Here is a 23,657-nt window from a genome sequence, read left to right as displayed (position 1 = left end):
TTGGTTCCATAATTTTTATAACTAACAGATTTATTGTACAATTAAAAGTTATGTTTCAATATTTTTATAACAAATTTTAATTATTAAAAATTTTCGTTTAAATATTTATTATAACTATATTTTTTTAATTATGATTTCAATATTTTCATAAATGACAAATTCAATATCTTTTAAATATTTGTTTCAATTTTTTTTAAGTTAGACAAATATAATATAACAATATTGAATATTAATTGTTTCACCAATCTAATCTTAATTTTAGCAATCTAATCTAATCTTAGTAATAACTAATATTTTTTGTAAATAAAATCAATACTTAACATATAAATAAAATTTTTTATAAAATTTCCCTAACATTACAAAACAACATTACACTATGAAACAATTTAAATAATAATTGACAAATTAAAATTTTGTAAAAAAAAATTTAGAAGAAAAATTGAAAAAAAATTATTTAACAAAAAAAACTCATACAAATCAACAATCCATATGAGTCATACGAATCCGTATCACACATACGGATTGTCAATCTGTATGAACCATACAGATTGATGATCCGTATGAGATTCTTCAAGAAAAATGTCATTTTTTTTGTTGGAGACGAAGAAGAAGAATTACAACGACACAGGAAGCAAAGGAAGAAGAAAAATCACAAGGAACAACCATGAACATGAATGGTGACAGGAAGAAGAAGCGTCATAGGAAGAGGAAGACGAACAAGAAGCGAAAGAAGAAGGCTGTAGAAAGAGAAAGAAGAAGATGAATGGGCCAACGATGACTGTAAGAATAGGAAGAAGAAGGATGCGCACTCGGTGATCGTAGGAACAGGAACAGGAGGAAGAAGAAGGCCATACGGACAAAACTGTAGCTTTATTTATATTATTAGGGTGAAGAACATTTTTGCCATTTCACCCTACGTGTTGGGTGCCCCAGCAAAAATACTGGGTGCACCAAGTAACTCCCCTCCCTAACATGAGAAAAATCCACTGGAGAGATCCATTGCCCACTAACTGGTAAGTTTTTAACTACACATCTTGTGAAAAATGACTAAATGAGCCATTTCATCATAATAGCTATAAGATACACAAAAGGGGATCGAGGCAGCCAAGTTTATCGAAAAATGATATACAAGTTTTCCGAATGACTGAATAAGGAAAGGGGGGTTATAAACAACAATCAAGAAACACCTAATAAGAATTATCTCACGACTTTTAGTTTCTATGCCCAACTCCAAAGTGAAACCTCTTGTCTTGCTTGTCGTTAAAGGCATATTCAAGACGCAAAGGACCCAAAGGTGATTCCACACGGATGCCAAACCCATAGCCATATCCGCTGCCAGGCTTCTTCCTTGCTCCAGCAGGGTCACCTAATTAAAAAATAAAACACCATTCAATATCAGCATTCAGCAAACATCTAGAGATATACTACCGACTGAGATGAAACAGTTGAGAATTCAGAAACTATTTTTTTTTTTTTTATGACACTGGATATCGTTACTTAAAGGAGCCAGAGCACAAGGATAAGCCAAGAAAAGCAGTTCTGCTAGGATAAATGATTTCAGTCACATGATTGTGTGTGCTTTGTTGTCTCCTTGACTGAGTTATAACAGCCAACAAGCTTCGTAACTTAGAACGAGTTCCCCCTTTAAATAAGAATTTAAGATAGGTATGATAGTAATCATTCTCATGAAGCACAAAAAGGAAAGAACCAAATAAAAAAGATGAATCTCCCCAAAAAAATAAAAATAAAAAAGAAATCAAAGAAACCAAATGAAAACCTACCAGGTACAGTTGGGCCTGATCCAAGATCAGTTCCATAGTCAGAAAATATAACACCTTCTACTGGCCCGTACTGCAAACAGAAACAGTAAGATCAGTCAGTCAATTTACTTAAATTTAATCAAATGCATGCACCTGTGGGTACAGGGACAAATGCAACAAATTTTTCTATCATCCATTTAGATGCATATGCATAGCTATTTGCAGATTATGATTCTTTGAAACCCAGTATTCTTATAATCTGAGTTAAAAAAAAAACCCACTAGGATCATAAGTGGTTGTATATTTAGTTCTGGGCTTAACCTGACCCAACAAACCTGTGGTGTGACCTAACAAGGAGGGGCTACACACACACAGACAGTAAATTTAGTAGTTTGGTCATCACATAATATATTTACAGCGAACATTTGGTAAATTGGGACTAGCTTCTTAGGGTTTGAATGTTGTGCAGTCGCTCCTTGTAATCTTTATTGATCATAGTGAACTTTCTCAGTGCAGCAGTTACTCCTATTGAGGCCTATAGGTTCAACCATGCTAAATTCTATGTAATTTCTCTTATTCTCAGGCATGTCTGGTTAAAAACACTACTGTTACTTCAAGGGAAATCATTGGAGGTGGCAAGATCAGGTCAGAAAAAACGAAAAAAAAATCTAATTGCTTGTGACGTTCAATTGACATCATATTAAACTTTTCGCGCTGATAAAAAAAAAAATATTAAACTTTTCGCAGAAACATAGGAATGAGATTCTATAGGAATTTTACAGAATATTCGATATTCTGTTTTGCTTTTTACCCATTCTTAACAGTATCATCCTTCTCGGTTTCTATATATTTTTTAACACTTTCAAATTCTTAACAATTATTTCCAATATTTTTCAAGCCATCTTCATCTAGTATTCCGAAAATATGTCACTCCAGTTCTAAGAAATTACACAATTCAGCAACAAATTTCAGATACAGCTAGGTGCATTTCATTAAAATTAGGATAAGCACAATTCAGTCATAAGTGTGCACGAGATGCGTAATTAGATTGAGCAGGAAAAAAACTGATAAAATTTGAGTACCATGGGGAAAGAAATTTCTCCAGAGCCAACAATATACGATCGACCAGAGCCCACACTACCTTCTTCATAGCCTCTCACACTGTTTGTTCCACCAATGGCAAAAGCTTCATAGGGAGAGAAATTTCCCACCACATGACCACCAGAGATACTACCATTGAACCAATTAAAGTAGGTAAAACAAAAGATTGTCTGTTTGCTTTAATGTAAAGTGTACACAACAAGGCATTCCTTTTTTTTTCAATGACAAGGTTGACTTGATGGCATGTATTTCATACCTTAAATGAAGGCGAGCAGGACCTATCTCAACACCCTTCCTGGCACGTGCATTCACCCTAGTGAAGGACAACCATTCAGGCAAAAGAGGAAGTCCCTTTTCCATGTTAAGGACAAACTGCAAAACCAAGCAATTCATGATAAGAAACATAGTATTAAATTTAAACAGAAAGACCCTATTCAATTCAGAACAAACCAGAGAAGATCCATGGTCGCCAGAACCAGTGTAAACAGTCTCAAGTTTAGCAAGCAATGTATCATCATGGGTATTGCCACTACAAGGAAAATTTGACAGAAGTTAGAAACAACCACACAAAGTCATGATAACCATACTGTCAGCATTACTTAGATTACAACCTTGCAGTAAGAGGACTGCTGTAACAATCCTTAATGATAGGAATACCTTTCTCATCACGCACTCCGGCATGCTGAAATGATATAGAAATTTTGAAGGAAAAAAATCAGTAGTATAAATAGACATATAATCTATATTATAGTAACATTTAATTTATGGCAGAAATATTCTGACTATTGATTGCACAGTTTAACTAAACTAAGCAAATCATCAATTTGCAAGTGGTATTTATAGAGCCAGAGTGGAAGCACTAAAATTAGAAATAAAAAGATATAAACAGTTGTCAATATTGTCAATGAAGCACCTGGAAAACAAGTCCTGCTGTTCCACTCCACTTAGGCCTGATTGGTCGACTAAACTCTATACCACCTGTGATGCGACCAATGGTCAGGCTACCATTACCATCTGCATTACCATGAACAATGGTTCCAGGCGTTCTTGAATTCTAAAGTAAAGTTAATTAAATATCAGAATATACAGCTTTTAACATTCTACCATCAAAAGTACAGTCATTGTGCTCAGACAAAACCTTCCGAAATTACCTGAATCATTATTGTTCTAGATGTTCGTTTATCATCTCCTTGAATCCAAGGGTCTGTGTAATTTATGCGATAGACTGAGTCAATCTGGCCCCTCTCTAAGGAAATATTGAGCTTCTGGTTTTTACCAAAAACATTCCTATGAGAATAGGCAAAGCTGCAATGGAATAAAAATAGAATTGAGTGGATCGGCAAAGAATAAACCAGTTGCAGTTGAACCATAAGTTAAACACAATATGAAAACATACATTACAGCAAAAAACAATATTCTCATGACAATGGGGAAAACATACACAAGCATAGATAAGCCAAGATAAATTATCCAAAGTTAATATCAACTAAAATTTCAACATTGCCAAGTTTTATCCTTGGCAACATAATGTACACGACAGTAGTGTGCTTACAGAGTTACATCTATAAATAGTTTATTCACCACTTGCCAATGTCATAAACACTGCATAGCACTCAGTATATAGAGCCAGCAGCAGAGGGCCAGAGGTAAAAAGAAAATCCCTTAACTTGGTTTCAATTGCACTAAACTACTAAAGTAATCTCGGCTATTAAATGAAGGAGATGATAGGATAGCAAGAGACAACGAATTAACCCATAACATAGTTCAATAGCCCATCACATAACATAACTATAAAAAAAACTCACCTTCCAATAAGCCCTCTTAGTGGACCATTTGTAATCCTGCAAAAGTAAATACCTAGTCAGATACTCAGATCATGAAGCAAGCAACATAGTCAATCTGGCACCTCTAAGTTTGGAAATAAAATATCCATCTCTCTGCTATGTGTATTTATCACCAATATGGAGCTGTACAAAAGGCTGTATGGAGGGGGTCTAATCCAAAGGGATATTTGTCTGGTGAAAATTAAAATTAGGGGCATTAACAGTAATTTCCAGAATTACTAGGGAGCCTAGGAATTTCATCAAACCTAAAGGAGGTAAGAGACTAAGCATAATTCATCAAATTAGCAAATATAAGCATTACATAGGTATGCTTTAGACTAGCATCACTTACCCACTTGATATCCCACCACCAGCAGAAAATCCTCCACTGGGACGTTCCACCACATTCATCACCAAATCAACCTTCCCTGTATCTATAGCAAACCAAAGAAACAAAATACAGAAGTTTAGACTTTAGAGAATACCATGGATCAAATGGGAGAAGACAAATAAAAGAGATTATGTCACTTCTTCAAAAATATATGTATTTTCCATTTGACAGCATTAGTTTTGGATTGTGAGAGAATATCATTTCTCTGTTTTCTTTAACATAGACTTGGTGTGTCACCTCTTCCTTACATGTAATACTGTTAACTGACTGTAAATCAGTCAAAACTGTCTTTTTGACTGTTGTAACTGACAGATTAGACTTCAGATAGGCTCTCAGTCCCTGTACTACAAATATCAGTTGTAAACTCAAACTCTAAACCTTGAATTCATTTTTCTCATTTTTCAATATAAAGAAAATTTCCCAAATTCTCTCAAGGATTATGAGGTATGAGATATAATAACTTACTATCAAATGTCAATACACAAATAAAAATTATCAAGAAAAAAATTAGGCCACTTGCAGAACACTGCAACTTGTTTTAGTCCTTTTTAGCTCTAGTTAACTGTATAAGAAGCAAAAAACTTATATTTGCAACTAGAGAATATGTTGGATAACACCTGCTAGCATTTAGTTATGATAGGTTAGATACCCATTAGCTAGTTACATTGGTGAGTTAGTCAGATAGCCTAAATAAGGCATGTTGCCTACAAAATTAAGGAGGGGGGCAGGAGACAAATCATTTTGTCATTTGCAAGAGATTAGGGCCTTTCACTTGGGAGGTGAAGTCCCTCAAGAACTGCTGAGTGTGTTAGCATTCCATTTTGTAGAAAGGGAAGGTCATCCTTGTAATTCTGCAACAAACATACGGTGTTTCTATCATAATAACATCCTTTTTTCTTTCTTCATTTCTTTCTTTTTAGCCCTCTTCTGTTTCCATTAATTTTAATTTCGTACTTTCTCCCTAAGTTTGAATGAAACATTCTCACACTTAATTTTATAACAATATATACAAAGTGTGAATCATCGCATTCAAGCAGGATGGATGAAATGGAGAAAAGCATCGGGGGTGTTATGTGATGCAAAGGTACCGATCAAGCTAAAGGGAAAGTTTTATCGGACTGCGGTAAGACCGGCGATTTTGTACGGAACAGAATGTTGGGCGGTCAAGAGCCAACATGAGAATAAAGTAGGTGTAGCGGAGATGAGGATGTTGCGGTGGATGTGTGGTAAGACTCGACAGGATAAAATTAGAAACGAAGCTATTAGAGAGAGGGTTGGAGTAGCGCCTATTGTAGAGAAAATGGTGGAAAATAGACTTAGGTGGTTTGGGCATGTAGAGAGAAGACCGGTAGACTTTGTAGTGAGGAGAGTAGACCAGATGGAGAGAAGACAAACAATTCGAGGCAGAGAAAGACCCAAAAAGACTATAAGAGAGGTTATCAAAAAAGATCTCGAAATTAATGGTTTGGATAGAAGTATGGTACTTGATAGAACATTATGGCGGAAGTTGATCCATGTAGCCGACCCCACCTAGTGGGATAAGGCGTTGTTGTTGTTGTTGTTGTATATACAAAGTCATTTTTAGTAGAATATTAAAATGCTGGATAAAAAAAAATACTTATATAGGGCTTGGTAAAAAATTACATTACAACTTGGCAAGTGTAGTTACTGGTTAGAACATAAAACTGACAACATTTTAATTGTCAGTATGCATACATTACCAGCTGGTTGGGGAATAATGCTAACATCTTCCATGATTCCCATAGTCAATACAGTTTCTACGTCTCTTTTTCCCTCAAGCATGCTGTAGACCTGAAAATACAATTATGGGTGATGCCAAAATCCTTCTTAGTAAGAATGTGAATTCAAAAGGGCATGTTTATCTAAAAGTTTCCCTTTGGGGAACTATAAACAATGTCCAATTACCATTGAACAGACCAAAGAATGTTGACAACCAAATTTGATAATATAGTGCCACACTCAGTTCTCAGCTTTCAAACTTACATTACAACAAGTCAAAAACAACAACACAAAGCCTTATTTTAAATTTATATTACACAAATATTAAATCCTCTTGTTTTAGCTTGATTCAAAGTTTTGCACAAAAAATAAACATACATTAGTTATCGATAAAACTTTCAAGAAACACCTAGAAACTATGAACCATCATCTGCTGGAATGGCCAGTGCTAGATCAAGGAATTACCTGTCCTTTCTTGGTTGTAATTTGCCTAAGTATTGTTTCAGGCTTTGTCTTCCCCATAGTAGTCTCACCACTACAGATAGAAAATCAAGTCGGTAAAAAGAAAAACCCTTCTCAGCAGAAAACATAACAGAAGATTGCAGGGATATTTGTTTCTGCCTGAGAGCACTTTTGTTTGTCAATAAAATTGAAAGAAGGCGCTTACGTCTTCCTGTCAAGAAACCGTATGGAAATATTATCAACCTCAGCCTCTGAAACTTGTAATCTCAGAATACCCCCAGATAGAATCTCAACAGCTGAAACCTAAGGCAATGATCAAGGCAGGGGAAAAAAAGAAGAAAGAAGACAATTCCCATTTAAATACTAGTTAGAGCAAGGGAAGCAAAGTTGAATGATATAATGTTGTGATAGTTTCTGCAACTTAAGCTACTGAAAACATGAAATAAGGATCCAAATATTGGATTCCCACCAAACACGAAGCAGGAAGAATATATTATTAGATTGTTAAGTTTGACCAGAAGTTAAGGGGAATTTACCATGGCAAAAAGACCCCGTTCCATGTACCAGTTATTAATGGAAGATATTGCTTCATCCAATCGTCTCAAATTGATAATTTTCCCTGCACAGCTTGACACATTAATTTGAATACAATTAAAGGTCAAACACGAGCAACATGCACATGATGATATACAACTGTGCATATCAGAAGAAAGAAGAATAAGTTACCATATCCATCTCGCATTGAGTCCTCTAAAAATTTAGCCGGAAGAACATTAGCTCCTTCGCATACCAACCCTTGGAACTCTTGATTTGGTTCTACCTTATGCCACAAGAAACCACTACTAAAATTACAGCACCCAATATTGATGACTCAAATAAACAACACTAGAATGCCAAATTCTATTCGAATAACAGTAAGATCATTATAAAACAACGAACTCAATTCCAACGCCTAACCGCCATAGTTCAACTGAATCAAACATACTTCAAATACTAATAGGAAACCGTCACGCGTACTGACATTACAGCACTCAATGTTGCAGACTTAAATACACAACATTACAGAACGCGAAATTCTATTCGAAATCATTACAGAAAGGTGAACTCAATTCCAACAGAAGAGAACATACCTGAAATACTAATCGGATACCGTCACGCGTATCAACCGCAACCGGCATGCACGACGAAAAATATCCACTGTTGATGATGCGATGCACATCCTCTTGCACCTCCCGCACTGTGAGAGCCGAGTTAGGACGACAAGCCTTGAGAGCTTGCGCCGCTTCCGCCTCGAGGTCCTTCCTCTCCAATTCCTCGCCGTCTTTGTTCCGAACCAGAACTTCGCTTATCAGAACTCTCTCCTCGTTCTGCCGAGCCTTCTGCTGTGCTTCCTCCGCCAGAGACAGAGACGCCAGACGCCGAATCGGACATTTTCTCTTCCGGTCGCCGGTTAAGGACAGCGTCGCCGAGCACAGGAGCGACGATTTCTGTATCACGGAGCGAGTCAACTCGGCGGAGTGAGAGGTGAACGAGTTAATGAGTTGCGCAATCGAGTTTGTGGCGTTGGCGATGTGAGAGTGCGCGGTTCGCAGAGGACAGGTAGGGTGTTTGGAAATGGAAGGAAGAGGGATTTTGATGGAAGAGGAAACGATGCGAACGTCGTCGTTTCGAAGCATTGTGTTCTCTGTGTTTCGTTTCATTGAGCAATTTGAATCGAGAGTGAGTGAGTGCAGTTCTTGCCTAGCCACGGCTAAAGCTTCCTCCAGCAGTCACCACTAAAACCTCCGAAGAGGTAAATCTTTGTTCTTTGAGGCTTTTCGGTTAAGAAATGATGGGCCTAAGGTGGTATGGGCTGGGTTTTAACTGCGGCCCACTCGTGTGGGAGGGAGCTTTTCCGTTTGGGCCTTGTGCCCTGCGCCTTTGTTGTTCTGATGACAAAAAACAAAGTTCATTGTTTTAGTTTTTTGTAAGTCAGGGAAGATAAAAGAAAGCTTTGATTTTGGTTCCCCACTAACAAAACAGAGGAAAGCCTTTATTGTTCTTGTCTTTTTCTTTTGCAGCTGCCACTAGTGTGCTACTGATCTCCGGTCACCAACAGGTTAGCTAAAACAAGATCTGTAATCAATTTCAGATGTTGTCTTCAACTTTGGTTCTAATCCCTGTGAATATCAGCTTATGTTTTATGTTGGGGGTTTCGATTTGAACTCAAGGGTATCTGTTCTTATCGCACATCCAACGTTGAAGCTTGTTATGATAATTACTAGTTAGTGCCTTCGCTTATTTCCTATCTGCGGATTATGAGCTTTATTTTGATTTTGAAATGATGTGTGAGCATAAGAGATGGCTTTCCAGTTTTGTGGTGGTGCCAGGCTTAGTCAACTGGTAATAAATAGTGTTCCAATTGAGATTTCAGTTTCTGTTCTAGCGTGTTTTTTCTATCTGCATATTTAAGGATTAGGGTTTGGGTTTGTGTTCCAAGAATGAGCAGTTCGGGTTTGGGTGGGGGGATTTTGGACTTGGAGTCTCCATTTCATAGACACCAGCACACCCAATTGGGTCAACAATCAATAACTGGTCAACAGCACATAAATATTATGAGTGGTCTTGAAAGTGATCACCCCATTGGCCTAATTGAAGTGAAGAGTTTGAATGTGGCGTTGAATTTTGGTAAAGCAAAGGCACTTGCTCCTTCCAATAGTAATGAGTTGAGTGAAGAAGATGAGCCTAGCTATGCAGAAGAAGGGAATTGTGAGAACCTGGATGGTGGGAACAGCAAAAAGGGGTCTCCTTGGCAGCGAATGAAGTGGGCAGACAATGTGGTTAGGCTTCTTATAACAGTGGTGAGTTGTGTGGGTGATGATGGCACAATTGGTGGCATGGATGGTCATAAAAGGAAATCTGGGGTTTTACAAAAGAAGGGCAAGTGGAAAATGGTCTCCAAGATAATGATAGGCAAGGGTTGCCATGTGTCACCGCAGCAGTGTGAGGACAAGTTCAATGACTTAAACAAGAGATACAAGAGGTTAAATGACATACTTGGAAGGGGAACTTGTTGTCAGGTGGTTGAGAATCCTGTGCTGATGGATTCAATGCCTAACCTGTCAGCTAAGATGAAGGATGACGTTCGGAAGATATTGAGCTCAAAACACTTGTTTTATAAGGAGATGTGTGCCTACCATAATGGGCAAAGGATACCAAATTCTCATGAACTTGATTTACCGGGCTATTCTCTGGAGCATGGGAGGGACTCCAGAGATAATAATGGATCTGAGGATGAAGATGAGGATAACAATGATAGTGAGGATGATGAGTCGGATGATGAAATTAATACTAATGCACATGAGGATGGGGGGAGGATGCAGGAGCTATGTGATAGAAATAAATTAAGTGACGAGGATGTCCATTTTGGTCCACAAACTTCTCGAATGGATAAATTTGAGGTTGAAATGGCAAGGGTTTTCCAGGACCCCACAAAGTTGTTGCGTGAACAAAGAGAGTGGATTAAGATCCAGATGTTACAGCTTCAAGAGCAAAATATCAGCTACCAAGCCCAAGCTCTTGAACTTGAGAAACAACGGCTTAAGTGGTTAAGATATTGCAGCAAGAAGGACAGGGAGCTGGGGAAGCTGAGGTTGGAGAACAAAAGAATGAAATTAGAAAACGAGCACAGGATCTTGAAACTGAAGCAGAAAGAGCTTGAGGCAGATTTCAGTACATCTGAGATGTCTTTAGACCCTGCCTCTCTTGGAATCAACCGGACGCAAGGGAGGGAACATATCAGCTTAGGCAGACAACAGTAGCTCCTTCTCTGGAAGGATCGGTCATTATTGCTTAAATGAGGTATGAAATTAAACCCTTTCGTTTAATATGTTTTATAATTTGGTGTTACAGTTATGGTGTTATAAAGTGACTAACATAGAAGGTTACTAGGTTATAGATATATAATTGCATTGACATAGTAAATTAATTATATATCAATTTGTTCCAGAGCTTCCAACCATATTGTTGAGAAGAGAGTTCACTTGACAAGTATTAATATTTTTTTATACCTTTTGCAGTGTCGTGGCATTAGCAACTAAGCTGTGAAGCGTAAATTCATTTGGAATGTGAAGAAATAAATGCTTTGCTAAACTAGTTGCACGCTTTACCTCATTTAATCGTTATATATTGGCATGTGGGGTTTTGCCAGTGACACGGAAATAGATGGATGTTGCTCTAAGGCACTTGAGCTCTTATTGGTCCTCAATTCATCATTGATGTGGTTTTAACTTGTCTTTTATCAACATAATTGTAACTGTGTTACATTTGTATCCACATACCACATGCGTGCGTGATTTAATTTTTGGTCTTGTAAATTAACCTGGGGGTAAAAGGTTACCAGCATCCCAAGGTGTGTCACCAACTTTGTTGTAACATTTTTTTGGTACAGACATTATTGTAACTTTGTTACATTTAGTAGCTACATGAAGTATGCTTGATTCATTTTTTAGTTATGTATTTTCCAAAGCACCTTCGTGAAAGCTTTGAAGTAAGTCTTTGAAAACTTCATTTGTTTTGGTCTACTTTTTATAAATTGTCACCAACGCAGTATTGTTATTTGTTCCTCCCCTTATTGTTATTTTATTGTTTGTTTCCTGTTAAGTATATTATAGGTTATAGATTTTGAACCGGTCAAGAGGATGGCGTGTTCGGCTTTGATAATTTTAGAAGAAATAATAATTATTTAAAAGGTTTTAACAATATATAAAAAAAATCCTTTTAAAAAAATAATATAAAACAATCTGATAAGCATAATGGGTGTTTGGTTTCCCTTCCAACAATTTAGGACGTGTATATTAGACGGAAAAAAAAAGAGAAACTATCATTTTATGCTTCTGCATCAAACGCGGAAAGGACTTAATTTTAAATCCAAGACAACGTAGATTCAAACATGCTATTATGCTAATATTAAAGCACGTACTTCTCTTGTGTTCAAGACATCGAGTACATTTTTATTCATGTAAAACCTACTCTTAAAACATTAAGAGCATGTGAAGACAATGCCTTATTAATTTATAATTTAATTTGATGTTGAAAACTTTAATGCTATTTTATGAATCTTTATCCTCCAAATTAGAACCAGTGGTTTATTTGACACTGACAGGCTTAGCCTATTTCTGCATTCCTTTGTTTGTAATTGTTCATCTTTGTTAATTTTGGGGGATTTTAAGTGGATATTTAGATGGTTAAACAAATTGGCTTTTAATTTATTATAAAAAAAAATAATTCAACTTGACCAAGTCTTGTGCAAACAAGTCAACGTCAGAAATTGCCATGAAACGTCCTTCATGTCCCGTTTTCAAGGAGTGGAAGCTCATTTTTCAGCATTAACTATTCCATAATTTTCATTATAAAATGTAAATTCAACTTCTTGTTCATAAGATTTGTGCCTACCATGCTTTAGAGCCATAAGATTTGCGATCTCATATTAACTAAGGAGAAACATATTAAGCTGCTTCATTATCATAATGTTTCAAGTCTCCCTAAGTCCATGAGCCTCTAACATTTTCATTCAAACACTTATTTCTCAACATCTTATCTATATTCACATTCCAGATCAAGGCAAGACAACGATACAATCTCTATCGATCAGTGTTTGCTTTGGATTCTATTTTAGTTTCTCTTTATAACAGTATTTGTGTTGATTTACCAGTTAGTTTCTGTGCCTTGTTTTGTCCTTTTAATCGTTGGGTTATGTCTAAAGCTAGTTTGTTTACTTCGATCTATTTATGTAAGACCCTCTTTTTACTTGATTCTATTGCTAATTGATTCATATCTGTGTTTCCAAATTGAAGTGTGATTCTATCTGCATAAACATTGGCATATAATTTTCATCAGATTCGGATGATCTTCATGGACGAATTTCTTTGATAAAGTAGTTCCCTATTGATCAAGATAGGGTAAGGTAATTACTGCCCCAATGCATAGTTGTTATGTTACCATGCCTCTTGTCTTGACTTTTGGTCCTTACTAATGATGTGTTTGGAAAAGCGTCTGCAACGCACGTATCCTTTCTTTTCCGCGTCAAAGCCTTGTATTGATGGAGAAGCTAATATTTATTGCTTTGGAAATTTCATATCGCATCTGACCAAAACACATACTCAAACACGCTATAAGCTATTAATGCGTTGGAAAGCCAGTGTGGTGAACTGATCTTGGCAGCTATCTTGACTTGGGTCTTTGAGGTTTAGTCGGTTTAACAAGGATCAAACTAGATTTTTACTTCAATGTTGTGATTCTTTCATTCCAAGGGTTTTACTCTTGTTTCACTTTTATCTACTTGAAATCTGAAACACATTGAAAACAGAAAGTTTCCGTTCAAGTAGAAGTAAACATAATATATGTATTGATTATATAAAAAAAGAAACATAATATGCATTGCAATTTTACAAGAGACGAGAAATATGACTTGGAAGTTAAAAAATGCGAGAAAATATCATACCACATGTTTAAGTATATAAGTGGTGATTACTACAAAATGATAGAATTCTTACTTTGTCCTTAGTAACTTCACACCTTCCTTTTCTTCCCCCGGTTAGAAATAAACAGAAGCTGTGAATTAGCTTCTTAAATGTAATTTGGAATTCAGTGTTACTCTTGAACTCAAATAACCTAGGCCTTGATTTCATTTAAGTCCATAAATAGCTAAACATAATTTATTCTGTTGCAGTTTATAGTAATTCTAAGTACTCAGCTACTCAAGCAATGATGGTTGATAAACAACGGTACCCGACAATAGAACAAAAGCTTGCTGGCCAGCTTCACTTGAGATCCAACTCCAACCTTTCCCCACATGTTGGAACTTGTTACGAACGTCTGAAAAGACCAGCTCTGTTTCAGCAACGATTTTCACTAAAAAATCATTCAAATGCAGGGTTGCTGTGCCCTCTCGTGCCTGCATGGAAAGCCACTAGCCATCTGCATTCTGTAGCTTCAGCTGCTTCACCAGTGTTGGTCCCATCCCCATCAGAGAAAAACTTTGCAAGCTTTGCCACTGATTTTCTCATGGGTGGAGTTTCTGCTGCAGTGTCCAAGACTGCAGCTGCTCCTATTGAACGCATAAAGCTTCTGATTCAAAATCAAGATGAGATGATCAAGGCCGGTCGGCTCTCCGAACCCTACAAGGGCATTGGAGATTGCTTTGGCAGAACAACGAAAGACGAGGGGCTTGTTTCATTGTGGAGAGGGAACACTGCTAACGTTATCCGTTACTTCCCAACACAGGTATAACTATCATTTCTATTAGAAATTATTGCATGGTTGAGGACTACTACTTGTCGATGGACTCGGCCAATTTTTATTAATGCCTAATCATATTTTATTAACTCTTTATGATAAATTGAAAAACTCAGTTGTGGTAGAGATTAGTCCGGACAATCTGAAATATTAAAAAACCCGGCTGCATGTCATGTAGAGATTAAGAGGGATCATAGACATACGGTGGTCTGACCATGCAATAATATCTCCATTCCTATGGTTTTGTGTTCACAAGAAAAAATTATTGTATGGTCTCAATTTTCAATTTACAAGTAAAAAAGTAATAAAACTCAACTGTGTTATGTAGAGATTAGTTGAGACTTGAGACTAATCTTCATTGTTAATCATTAAGCTTGTGTCTACTGTCTAATGCTTTTACAGGCCCTGAACTTTGCATTTAAAGACTACTTTAAGAAGCTATTTAACTTCAAGAAAGACAGGGATGGGTACTGGAAATGGTTTGCAGGGAACATGGCATCTGGTGCAGCAGCAGGAGCTTTATCATCGGTGTTTGTTTATTCTTTGGATTACGCTCGAACCCGCCTTGCCAATGATGCTAAAGCTGGAAAGACGGGTGGAGAGAGACAATTCAATGGTTTGGTCGATGTGTACAGGAAGACTCTTCGATCGGACGGTGTTGCTGGCCTCTACCGTGGCTTCAACGTTTCTTGTGTTGGAATCATTGTCTACCGTGGTTTGTACTTTGGAATGTATGATTCTCTGAAACCAGTACTCTTGGTAGGAACTTTGCAGGTGAGGCTTTGCACTTTTATGTTCACCCTCTTGTCACCTTGCTTCGTTATTTTGTTTAAGATTTTCATTTCTCTTTCTTTTTGTCACTAAATTTTCAGGATAGTTTCTTGGCTAGCTTTGCTCTGGGGTGGATGGTTACTATTGGTGCTAGCATTGCCTCGTACCCCTTAGATACGGTTCGCAGAAGAATGATGATGACATCTGGTGAAGCTGTCAAGTACAAGAGCTCTTTCGATGCATTCTCGCAAATTGTGAAGAATGAAGGTTCAAAATCTTTGTTCAAGGGCGCGGGAGCAAACATCCTTCGTGCAGTTGCTGGTGCTGGTGTGCTTTCTGGTTATGACAAACTTCAGGTACTTGTCCTGGGAAAGAAGTATGGTTCTGGTGGGGCTTAATTACGATAAGTGTTAATGTGTTATTTATAGTACGAATTTGTGTGATGCAAAAACTGCTTTTACTATTCAAAGCCAACTGTGTTTGATTTCTGTAACAGTTCTTGTTTCTTTTTTATTTTTCAATTCAATATTTGTACAATAATGTGTAATTACGTGAACTCGTAATGCATTTGTAGAAAACAATTCAATATTTGTCCCTTGAGTAGCATGAATCTTTGTGATACAAATACTGTATTCAATTTCTGTTGGGAAGCCCCACCTTTCCTAACTTGGTGAATTTCATAAAAAATCTATACATCCTTTCAATTTTCCCCCTGTAAATTGGGAAGCAAGAGGGAATAACTTAAGGAATTGTATTTTTGTTTTTAATCCTAACTTTAAGTACGAACAAGAAAATGAACAACACTAGAAGAAAACAATCTTTAATAATTAATATTCTAAATGATGTATTACTACCATTTGTCTTAAAATTTATGTAGAATGAATCATACACTAATTTGGGAAAGATACCATTATCTATATATGACATATAAACGTCCTTAAAAAGTATCGTTTGGTATGAGTCATGTCCTTTCAAGAGGACAAGCAACGAATCTTTTGGATGCAGTTTATTAATAATGACTTGGCGAATGTCTCGTGGGTGCAGACAAAAAGAATGTGATTGGAATATGTCAAGATAATGATACTTTTCGTGTTTCGCTTCACTTGCACGCCAGGATTTAGCTTATTCTCATAACTTCCCCTTCAGTTTTATGCTTCATTTCTCACATATGCCTCGCACTATCTTTTCTATATGTTTCTCTTAGGTTTGCAGTGCTGCATAGTTTAGCAACCAAAAACAAACAAAAAGAAAAGAAAATTAGAGAAAGATGGACTTGCGTACACGAACCATATATTCGGATGAAGTGAAGTGCAATATTCTAAACTTTGTTTACATTTAATTGTTTAGGAAAATAATTTTTTTATTTGTTTAGTTTTTAATTAAAAAATTATTTTAAATGATTTTTGAACATAAATCGAACTATATGGAAGCATACAATTCACCATTCTAATAAATTACTTGACACAATTCATAATATTTTACGTTCAATAAGTCTTATATTGAAAAAAAAGTATGGATTATACCAAAAAACTTATATTTATACAATATATTTATATAACATTTTGTATAGTAAAGTAAAGATAAAAAGGAAAAGAAAGTAAAATAGAAGAGATTAAGATGTAATCTAGAGAGATTAATATATTTTAGGTTAAAATGTAATTTTTATCCCTTTATTTTCTTAAATTCGTGATTTTATTTCTATTATTTTTAATTGAGACATTATATTCTTAATTTTAAAAATATGTAATTTTAGTTCTCATATTTTTTAATTGAGACATTTTGTATCATACTTAAGAAAAATATATCATTTTAGTTCCTTTGGGTCAATTTCGAACTTGATTTGACTATGTATTTTTAATTCTTTTTTCTACTACATTTATTTCTTTATATTTATATTTTAAGGTTGGTTTGTAGAAATAAAAAAATATTATAAATTTTCTTTATTTTAATAAAATAATTGTGAAATTTTCTATTTCATCATTTTCTCTTTTTACCTCACAATAAATACATTTGTAAATTAATTAAAGATAAGAGGGCAGATAAGTGTATAATTGATAAAATAGTAATTAATGTGATCAACTTTACAAATAATTGCAGATAAATACAAACAAAAAATTCTCTCAATATTAGATAATAATAAAAACAGAGGAAGTAATAAATTAAATTTGTTAACCATTAAATAATTAAAAAAATATTTCTCACGTGAATTATAAATAAGCACATGTTGATTAATCTTTATGAAATACATACATTAACGTTTAAAATTGATCTTAAAAAGAAAAATTACATATTTTGTAAAAGTAATCAATTAATAATGTTATTAAACAAGCATGAACTTGACACGAAAGTAAAAGAATTCCCCTTGATCATAGGTTGATTCTAAATATATCGGCACGATACCAACTTGATTGGATCAATTTTGTTTGTTGACCTCTCCTCAACAAAATTTATCATTTTCTAAACTCGGGCCGGCCACTAATCCCCATCGAGAATCCAAGGAATGGAAACCCCCCATCTTAAATTTATACAGAATGAATCTTACATTAATTGTACTTTTGGGATCACTAAGTCACTATCAATGTTGATTTATTTCTATGATTTATAATCATTAGACTTTCCTTATTAATATAATAATTAGGATGATAAATATAACCGCTAAAAAAAAGGATGATAAATATAAACAATTTAGGAGGAAATGTGAGTATAAGCGTGGAAAATGGAAATCAATCATTCTACAAAAACCTATACATAACACACTGTTGAGCTGAGTTAATAATAGTAGCAGTATATTAGAAATAAATAAACACAATAATTAAATAAATACATAAATTAATTAAAAAGAGAAGAAAAAAAACTGTAACGGTTAGAGAACAGGTGCGATGCAGCTGATCATGATTTTTGTATCTAACGGAGTTGGCGTGTTCCTGAAAGAAGTGCGTAAAGGTGTAGAGAGCAGAGTGAAGAGAGGCAGTTACAAAGCCATTCATTGGTTTATATTATATACCAATATTTAATGTCGTCTTTAAGCAATGATTATTATTGTTTTTTATATTGTGCATATCTGTTAGGATTTTATTTTTGTTCAGTAATGAGGAAAATTGTGATTGTATCTTAAATCTTAATGGTTTCTATATTCTCGGGGTCACTAATCATACGAGTAGTGATTTGCTTCCATAGTGGCCGTAATCATTAACTTTCCTAGTTATTGTAATTAGAACAATAATTTGGGCTTTCCTAATTACAATGAATAGGAAAACCCAATAATTTCTTCTATCTCAACATTTTAGGAGTAGCTGAGTGATCTGGTGTTAATTGCTTCATTTTTGTTGATGAATTTGCATGGTTGAATCTGTGAATTCACTCTGCAGATTCACTATTGTCTGTGAATTCGCTTTGCACTCTGCAGAGTACTTGTCAGCAGATTCACTGTTGTCTCTAAATTCACTCTGCTGATTACTTGTTCATTCTCTGCTGATTCACTATTTTCTGTGATTTTGTCCTGCAGATTACTTTCCAGGCAGATAGAATTCAAGATGAGTTGGAACCCATGCATGGAGGTCCGTTACAATAACATTAGCTATCCCTACAGTGCAGCAGGAACCTTTATTGAATATGTTGAAGGTCTTACATACGAACATGTTAACTTCATTTTTTCTGGTGCCTCTCATGCTCAGGTACACTCAGAGATCCTATCTACATTCTGTTTGAGACATTGATATAAATTTTTGCACCCCTTTTACTGTTTCCTCTTTTGTAGATCTGTTTGGATGACCTTGCTTAGTTTGAAAATACAGTGTAGAACTTTCAAATCAAAATGATCAAATATAGAATAAATATCTGCTAAAGAGTTTATATGCATTATTTTTCATGTTCTTTTCCTACGAATGGAACTCTACTTGAAAGTTGCAAGTAAAAAAATTTCCATCTATATATATACAGGAGAATTCATACCCTTTAACTACAAACTTTTACAAATCTGGGCTATCTGAACCAGAGAGTACCTCATACTATCAGGACAGTCATGGTTATGAGGTGAATCATCATGAACCATTGATGGATGAGTATATAAGACCTTCAGAAGTCTCTGCACAATCAATGAACATATGCCAACAGTATGTATAGAAAGGGAAGGAGTAAACAATGGCACGCGAGAAAGTTCTATTGAATGTATGTTATTGAGTTTCATCAGAGGATAATTTTCCTCAAATATATTATCCATCCAAAACCCCTTTTGCAGATATGTAATTCTGTACCTTTGTATAAAATGTATGCTCAAAATTTAAGCAAATCCGTCTCTTTTCTTTCAGGTCCGTGAAGACATCATAATAATTCCAATGATAATCAGGTATCTTCATTTAATTCCTGATGCATTAAATAATAAAATCGCAATCTTTTTCAACGTAGAAGAAGTTATATCTTTTCCTTTAGCACAGTCATCAATTAAATAAAATGAACTAAGCCACTTTTATGAAACTTTCCAGGTCATTTGGGAAGATAATGTTGATCCTGATAACATGACGTATGAGGTTGGACTGAAAGCATTATCGTTCTTTTAATCGAGAAACTGTCTTATGTTTGGTTTTTTAAAAGTATACAGTCAATGTTCTAGATGTATATTATGGTAAGTCTTACACCTGTTTGAGAGCCTATACCTTAGGCTTCAAATTTTTCCTTTGGCTGTCTTCTGCTTTGCTCCTGCGCTAGCCTTTTGCCTTCCTGCATGATGCATTATGTTATATCTGTTACTCTGGCATCAATTCTCGGTAAAAGAAAAATTAAAAAAGAAATATTTATGTTAAAAACTTGTATAATGGTAGTTATAATTGAGAAATTTCTTTTTGATTATGGTTTTAACAATTACCAAGATTAGTTGCTCAGGGGACAGTTGTGGGATTGATTTGGCGATTAGGACCTCTTGTTACTCATTATAGTTACAAGAAAGGAAGCCACTGCAAAACCTCTCTACCATTTTATTTGGTTAAAGCAAGCAAAGAAGCATGCATGATCTCGACAACCCTTACCTTCCCCTATAAAAATAAAGCAGTGGAAGTTATTAATGGTTCAAAACCAATCCATGAGTATGTCATACACTTGCACTGTAACAGGCAACTATAGGGCTGGCCTTCCAAGTTGAATTATCACAATATACAGGTTGATGGGATTCAAAGTTGTAAATATGCAGGTGGTTATGACCATTCACAAGCCCTTCATAGTCTTGAAGTCTTCAAATTCCTTCCTTCCTCCTTCATATATTTCATACGGTGCTTTGTAAAATACTTTTTCTTAATAATATCTTTTTCATGTTAGTTATTGCAGAAATTGTAGGATAGTGTAACTTTTTTCCTTAAATATGTTGCTACTTGCTAATGATGTGTCAATTAGTGGAAAAAAGGCTTGGTTGTCGTTACTAATGATGAGATCTCAATTCCTTGTAGTTTATGTGAACCATTTCAATGAATAGTAACATAAGAGTTGGAAGTATATGTTTCTTTGACTTGGTTTTATTCTTTTGACTTTCCCCCCACATTGATATCATTTTATTTATTGTAGGAACTACTTGAATTAGGGGAGACAGTTGGAACTCAGAGCCATGGTATCTCCCAAGAATAGATCTCATCACTTCCAGTTTCAAAGTACAAGTGTGGCTGCTTCTTCTCTTAGGAAGAAATCATGCAACTGAGAGGTAATATTTCTGTTTCTATACTTTGTTTTTGTTTCCAATGTAACTGTTTCTTTTCTTTTCCATTTAATTGCTATATTAATATTCTTTTCATGAGTATTGTATTCAAAATTGTTGCCATTGTTGCTGCTTTTTTAAGTTCTTCATATCATTAACTCTAATTTATATTTCACTTTGAGACAAATTTAATTTAAGGAACAAGAAATTGCTGCATGCCAGTTTTCCTATTGGGTAAATCTTCATCAGAATCATGTCTTATATGCTCTGTTGAACTACAAAGTTGTCTAGCTTTGGAATGTGGTTAAGAACTCTGGTGTATACAGCCAGTTGCATTCTTTAGAGTTGGAACTAGAGGCCTTGTCTCATCTATCTATTGTTTTCTTCATGGAAGAGCAAGTAATGTGTTATTCTGACTCGTCTTCCTGTTTAGATGCGTGATCACTTTACTATGTAAACATGTCTATCATGCTAGCTGTGGGAACAGATGGCTCAGCATCAATAAGGCATGTTATTTGGGAATGAAATTCTCTGAGTGCATAATACACTTTGTGAAGTTCACAGTTTGTCAAAGCATTGATGGAATTAAAAATACAAGTGTTGATCATTTTATAAATAAAGCATTTTAATGACAAACCATGAATATGTGATGACTAATTTAATTTTCTCACTGGCAAATTTGCAATTACTACTCCCTAATTTTCTTTGTGAACTTCATATTTTTGAGGATTCAAATAAGTTAGTTTTTTTTTTATAAGCATTCAAATAAGTTGGTTTTTTTTTACACTTATTTTTATTTATTCAAAAGATTTAAAAAAAAACATTTCGGAATGATGATTCCACTATAAGAATTTCTAATGAAATGATTATTTTTGTCCACACACATAAAATGGAAGGGACGTGATACAAGCTGAGAGGTATAGGAGTCAAATGCATAACAATTAGCAAGTAAGCATAACAATTAGCAAGTAATCATCTGTTGACGCATCATACCAACCCAAAACACATTGATATTGAAATTGATAGTCCAACACAGATTCAGTTTCAAGGTCTGGTAACCGTTCATGAAATCAAACAATATGACAAAAATTCTATACAAAATCAAGAATAAAGAAACACAAACAAAAAATCAAACTTATGTAAAAAACACATAACCAATCACAATAACTGCAATTGAAAGAAAAAAAATCACCTTAATGGTAAGTGATGCAAAATTTTAATAAACACAATTGAAAAAAAGCAAAAAAAAAAAGAAGAAAAATGAAAAGATAACGTAAATCATAAAATTTCTTAAAATCAAATTTAAAAAATAATGATGACACGAAAATATAGTAAATTTAAAAAAATTACACTTACCGTGGATATAAATTAAAATCATACTATGTAGTAACTTTTACATCACAAAAATCAAATGATAATAACAGCTCTAAAATTTTGCATGTTCGATCGATAATAAATGATTTTGAGTTTTGATATTAGTAATTTCCTTCTTGCCATAAAATATGTAGGCTTTAAGTATTTGACCAACGGGATCTTTTTGTTTTTTATTTTCTTTTAATGATGTTGACTTCTTTATTTTGTTCGTTTAGGGATTAGGAATATAGAATGTACCATACCATTACCGCAATGCGTATCTGAGAACATGGTTAGTTACATGATAGACCAAGGGAACCCCTGCGCTGCAATCTTACATTATGCAATATCTTATTTTTTGTTAAAATAAAAAGTTTTTTTATTCAGTAAAATTTAGATCAGTTGAATTTTGAGATTCATTTATATGAAAATATATCTCAAAACTCAAACAATACTTATAAAAATATTTATATATTATTCGGTAATAGGTTTCTTTTTATATCGGTAACATGAATCAAACTCATGTTTTTTTATATATGGATTTATTTCTTATTAGTAGGATCAACCTTTATTGGTAAATATAATTTTTTTTAAAATCTGTTATATCTCTCCTTTTAATTTTTATTTTGCTAAACGTTTGATTTTAATTGAAGAATAACATTAATAAAGCTTTTTTTTAGGTTAACATTAATAAAGCTTTTTTTTAGGTTAACATTAATAAAGCTTAAAGTATTACATTATGTTTCATAGAATTAGGAGTTTAATTTTTCAATTTTTTTTCACGGTCTTGTAGACAATGTTGGTTTGAAGAGAAAAAAAAGTGAAAAGGAAGAAAAAAAAAACAGTAAAATAATGTATAACACACTTTTATACTGTATTTTAATTTTAAACTTTTACCTTAATTCACTTTTTTTTTTCATTTCTTAGCCATGACGTTTAAGCGCAAGTTTTGTTTTTTTTATTTGAACTCCTCCCAGTCAGGGAATGGATCCTTTCATGTGGAAAAGAAAAATTGGATCCTCTCATGTGTTATAATTTCACTATTTTTTTTGTAAATCCCAATTTTGAAATTAAAATATATCATGTTATAAAAAAAATTGAATGGCCAGGTCTCATGCATTAAATGTCACTATAAAAAAATCTTTTCCCCTCCTAGTCAACAAAAAAAAAAATTATTCTTATTTATAACAACTAAGGTTAACCAGTTAAAATAAAAAAATCATTATAAAAATAAATTTATTACATTATCATTAAGAATATAAAAATATAATAATTACTTTCTTTTTTATTAAAATAGTTCATTT

The 23,657-nt window shown here is 34.4% G+C and overlaps 3 protein-coding genes and 1 pseudogene across 6 annotated transcripts; 3 read left to right on the top strand and 1 right to left on the bottom strand.

The window, feature by feature from the left end:
- Nucleotides 1-853: 853 nt before the first annotated feature.
- LOC100801556 (outer envelope protein 80, chloroplastic) lies at nucleotides 854-8,977 on the bottom strand. The gene is made up of 16 exons (XM_003542001.5): nucleotides 8,408-8,977; nucleotides 8,004-8,097; nucleotides 7,814-7,896; nucleotides 7,483-7,580; nucleotides 7,281-7,350; nucleotides 6,797-6,887; nucleotides 5,037-5,118; nucleotides 4,667-4,702; nucleotides 4,013-4,166; nucleotides 3,775-3,915; nucleotides 3,473-3,543; nucleotides 3,312-3,390; nucleotides 3,118-3,233; nucleotides 2,843-2,990; nucleotides 1,782-1,851; nucleotides 854-1,366 (listed from the first exon to the last, which is right to left on the bottom strand). The coding sequence occupies exons 1-16, from the start codon at nucleotides 8,975-8,977 to the stop codon at nucleotides 1,212-1,214; spliced, it is 2,058 nt and encodes a 685-aa protein (XP_003542049.2). The 3' UTR covers nucleotides 854-1,211.
- Nucleotides 8,978-9,433: 456 nt separating this feature from the next.
- Nucleotides 9,434-11,766, top strand: LOC100801014 (uncharacterized). The gene is made up of 2 exons (XM_003542000.5): nucleotides 9,434-11,117; nucleotides 11,336-11,766. The coding sequence occupies exon 1, from the start codon at nucleotides 9,758-9,760 to the stop codon at nucleotides 11,075-11,077; it is 1,320 nt and encodes a 439-aa protein (XP_003542048.1). The 5' UTR covers nucleotides 9,434-9,757; the 3' UTR covers nucleotides 11,078-11,117; nucleotides 11,336-11,766.
- Nucleotides 11,767-12,624: 858 nt separating this feature from the next.
- LOC100800843 (ADP,ATP carrier protein 1, mitochondrial) lies at nucleotides 12,625-15,948 on the top strand. 4 transcript variants are annotated; one of them, XM_014766091.3, is made up of 5 exons: nucleotides 12,625-12,878; nucleotides 13,155-13,221; nucleotides 13,987-14,540; nucleotides 14,955-15,326; nucleotides 15,425-15,948. In XM_014766091.3, exons 3-5 carry the CDS (start codon nucleotides 14,022-14,024, stop codon nucleotides 15,719-15,721), a joined length of 1,188 nt encoding a protein of 395 aa, XP_014621577.1. In that variant the 5' UTR covers nucleotides 12,625-12,878; nucleotides 13,155-13,221; nucleotides 13,987-14,021; the 3' UTR covers nucleotides 15,722-15,948. The 4 variants fall into 4 exon arrangements, with proteins under 4 accessions (XP_014621577.1, XP_003543539.1, XP_040864485.1 ...); XM_041008551.1 differs by having other exon boundaries at nucleotides 12,647-12,878; nucleotides 13,112-13,221; XM_006594979.3 differs by having other exon boundaries at nucleotides 12,647-13,047.
- Nucleotides 15,949-17,973: 2,025 nt separating this feature from the next.
- LOC100800473 (E3 ubiquitin-protein ligase BIG BROTHER-like) lies at nucleotides 17,974-21,543 on the top strand (annotated as a pseudogene).
- The last annotated feature ends 2,114 nt before the right edge of the window (nucleotides 21,544-23,657 follow it).

Source organism: Glycine max, chromosome 13 (genome assembly GCF_000004515.6).
Source record: "Glycine max cultivar Williams 82 chromosome 13, Glycine_max_v4.0, whole genome shotgun sequence".
Taxonomy (NCBI): Eukaryota; Viridiplantae; Streptophyta; class Magnoliopsida; order Fabales; family Fabaceae; genus Glycine; species Glycine max.
Note: the sequence above shows the minus strand (reverse complement) of the source record. Positions and strands in the feature narration are given on the sequence as shown.

Bases quoted from the DNA above. Each gene is read 5' to 3' on its own strand.
- LOC100801556 (XM_003542001.5), bottom strand. From the start codon at position 8,977: ATGAAACGAAACACAGAGAACACAATGCTTCGAAACGACGACGTTCGC. The intron at 4,703-5,036 runs GTAAGTGATGCT...TTACTTTTGCAG, and splicing joins GGTGGTGGGATATCAAGTGG to GATTACAAATGGTCCACTAA. The intron at 4,167-4,666 runs GTGAGTTTTTTT...ATTCCATTGCAG, and splicing joins CTAAGAGGGCTTATTGGAAG to CTTTGCCTATTCTCATAGGA.
- LOC100801014 (XM_003542000.5), top strand. From the start codon at position 9,758: ATGAGCAGTTCGGGTTTGGGTGGGGGGATTTTGGACTTGGAGTCTCCA.
- LOC100800843 (XM_014766091.3), top strand. From the start codon at position 14,022: ATGATGGTTGATAAACAACGGTACCCGACAATAGAACAAAAGCTTGCT. The intron at 14,541-14,954 runs GTATAACTATCA...ATGCTTTTACAG, and splicing joins TCCGTTACTTCCCAACACAG to GCCCTGAACTTTGCATTTAA. The intron at 15,327-15,424 runs GTGAGGCTTTGC...CTAAATTTTCAG, and splicing joins TCTTGGTAGGAACTTTGCAG to GATAGTTTCTTGGCTAGCTT.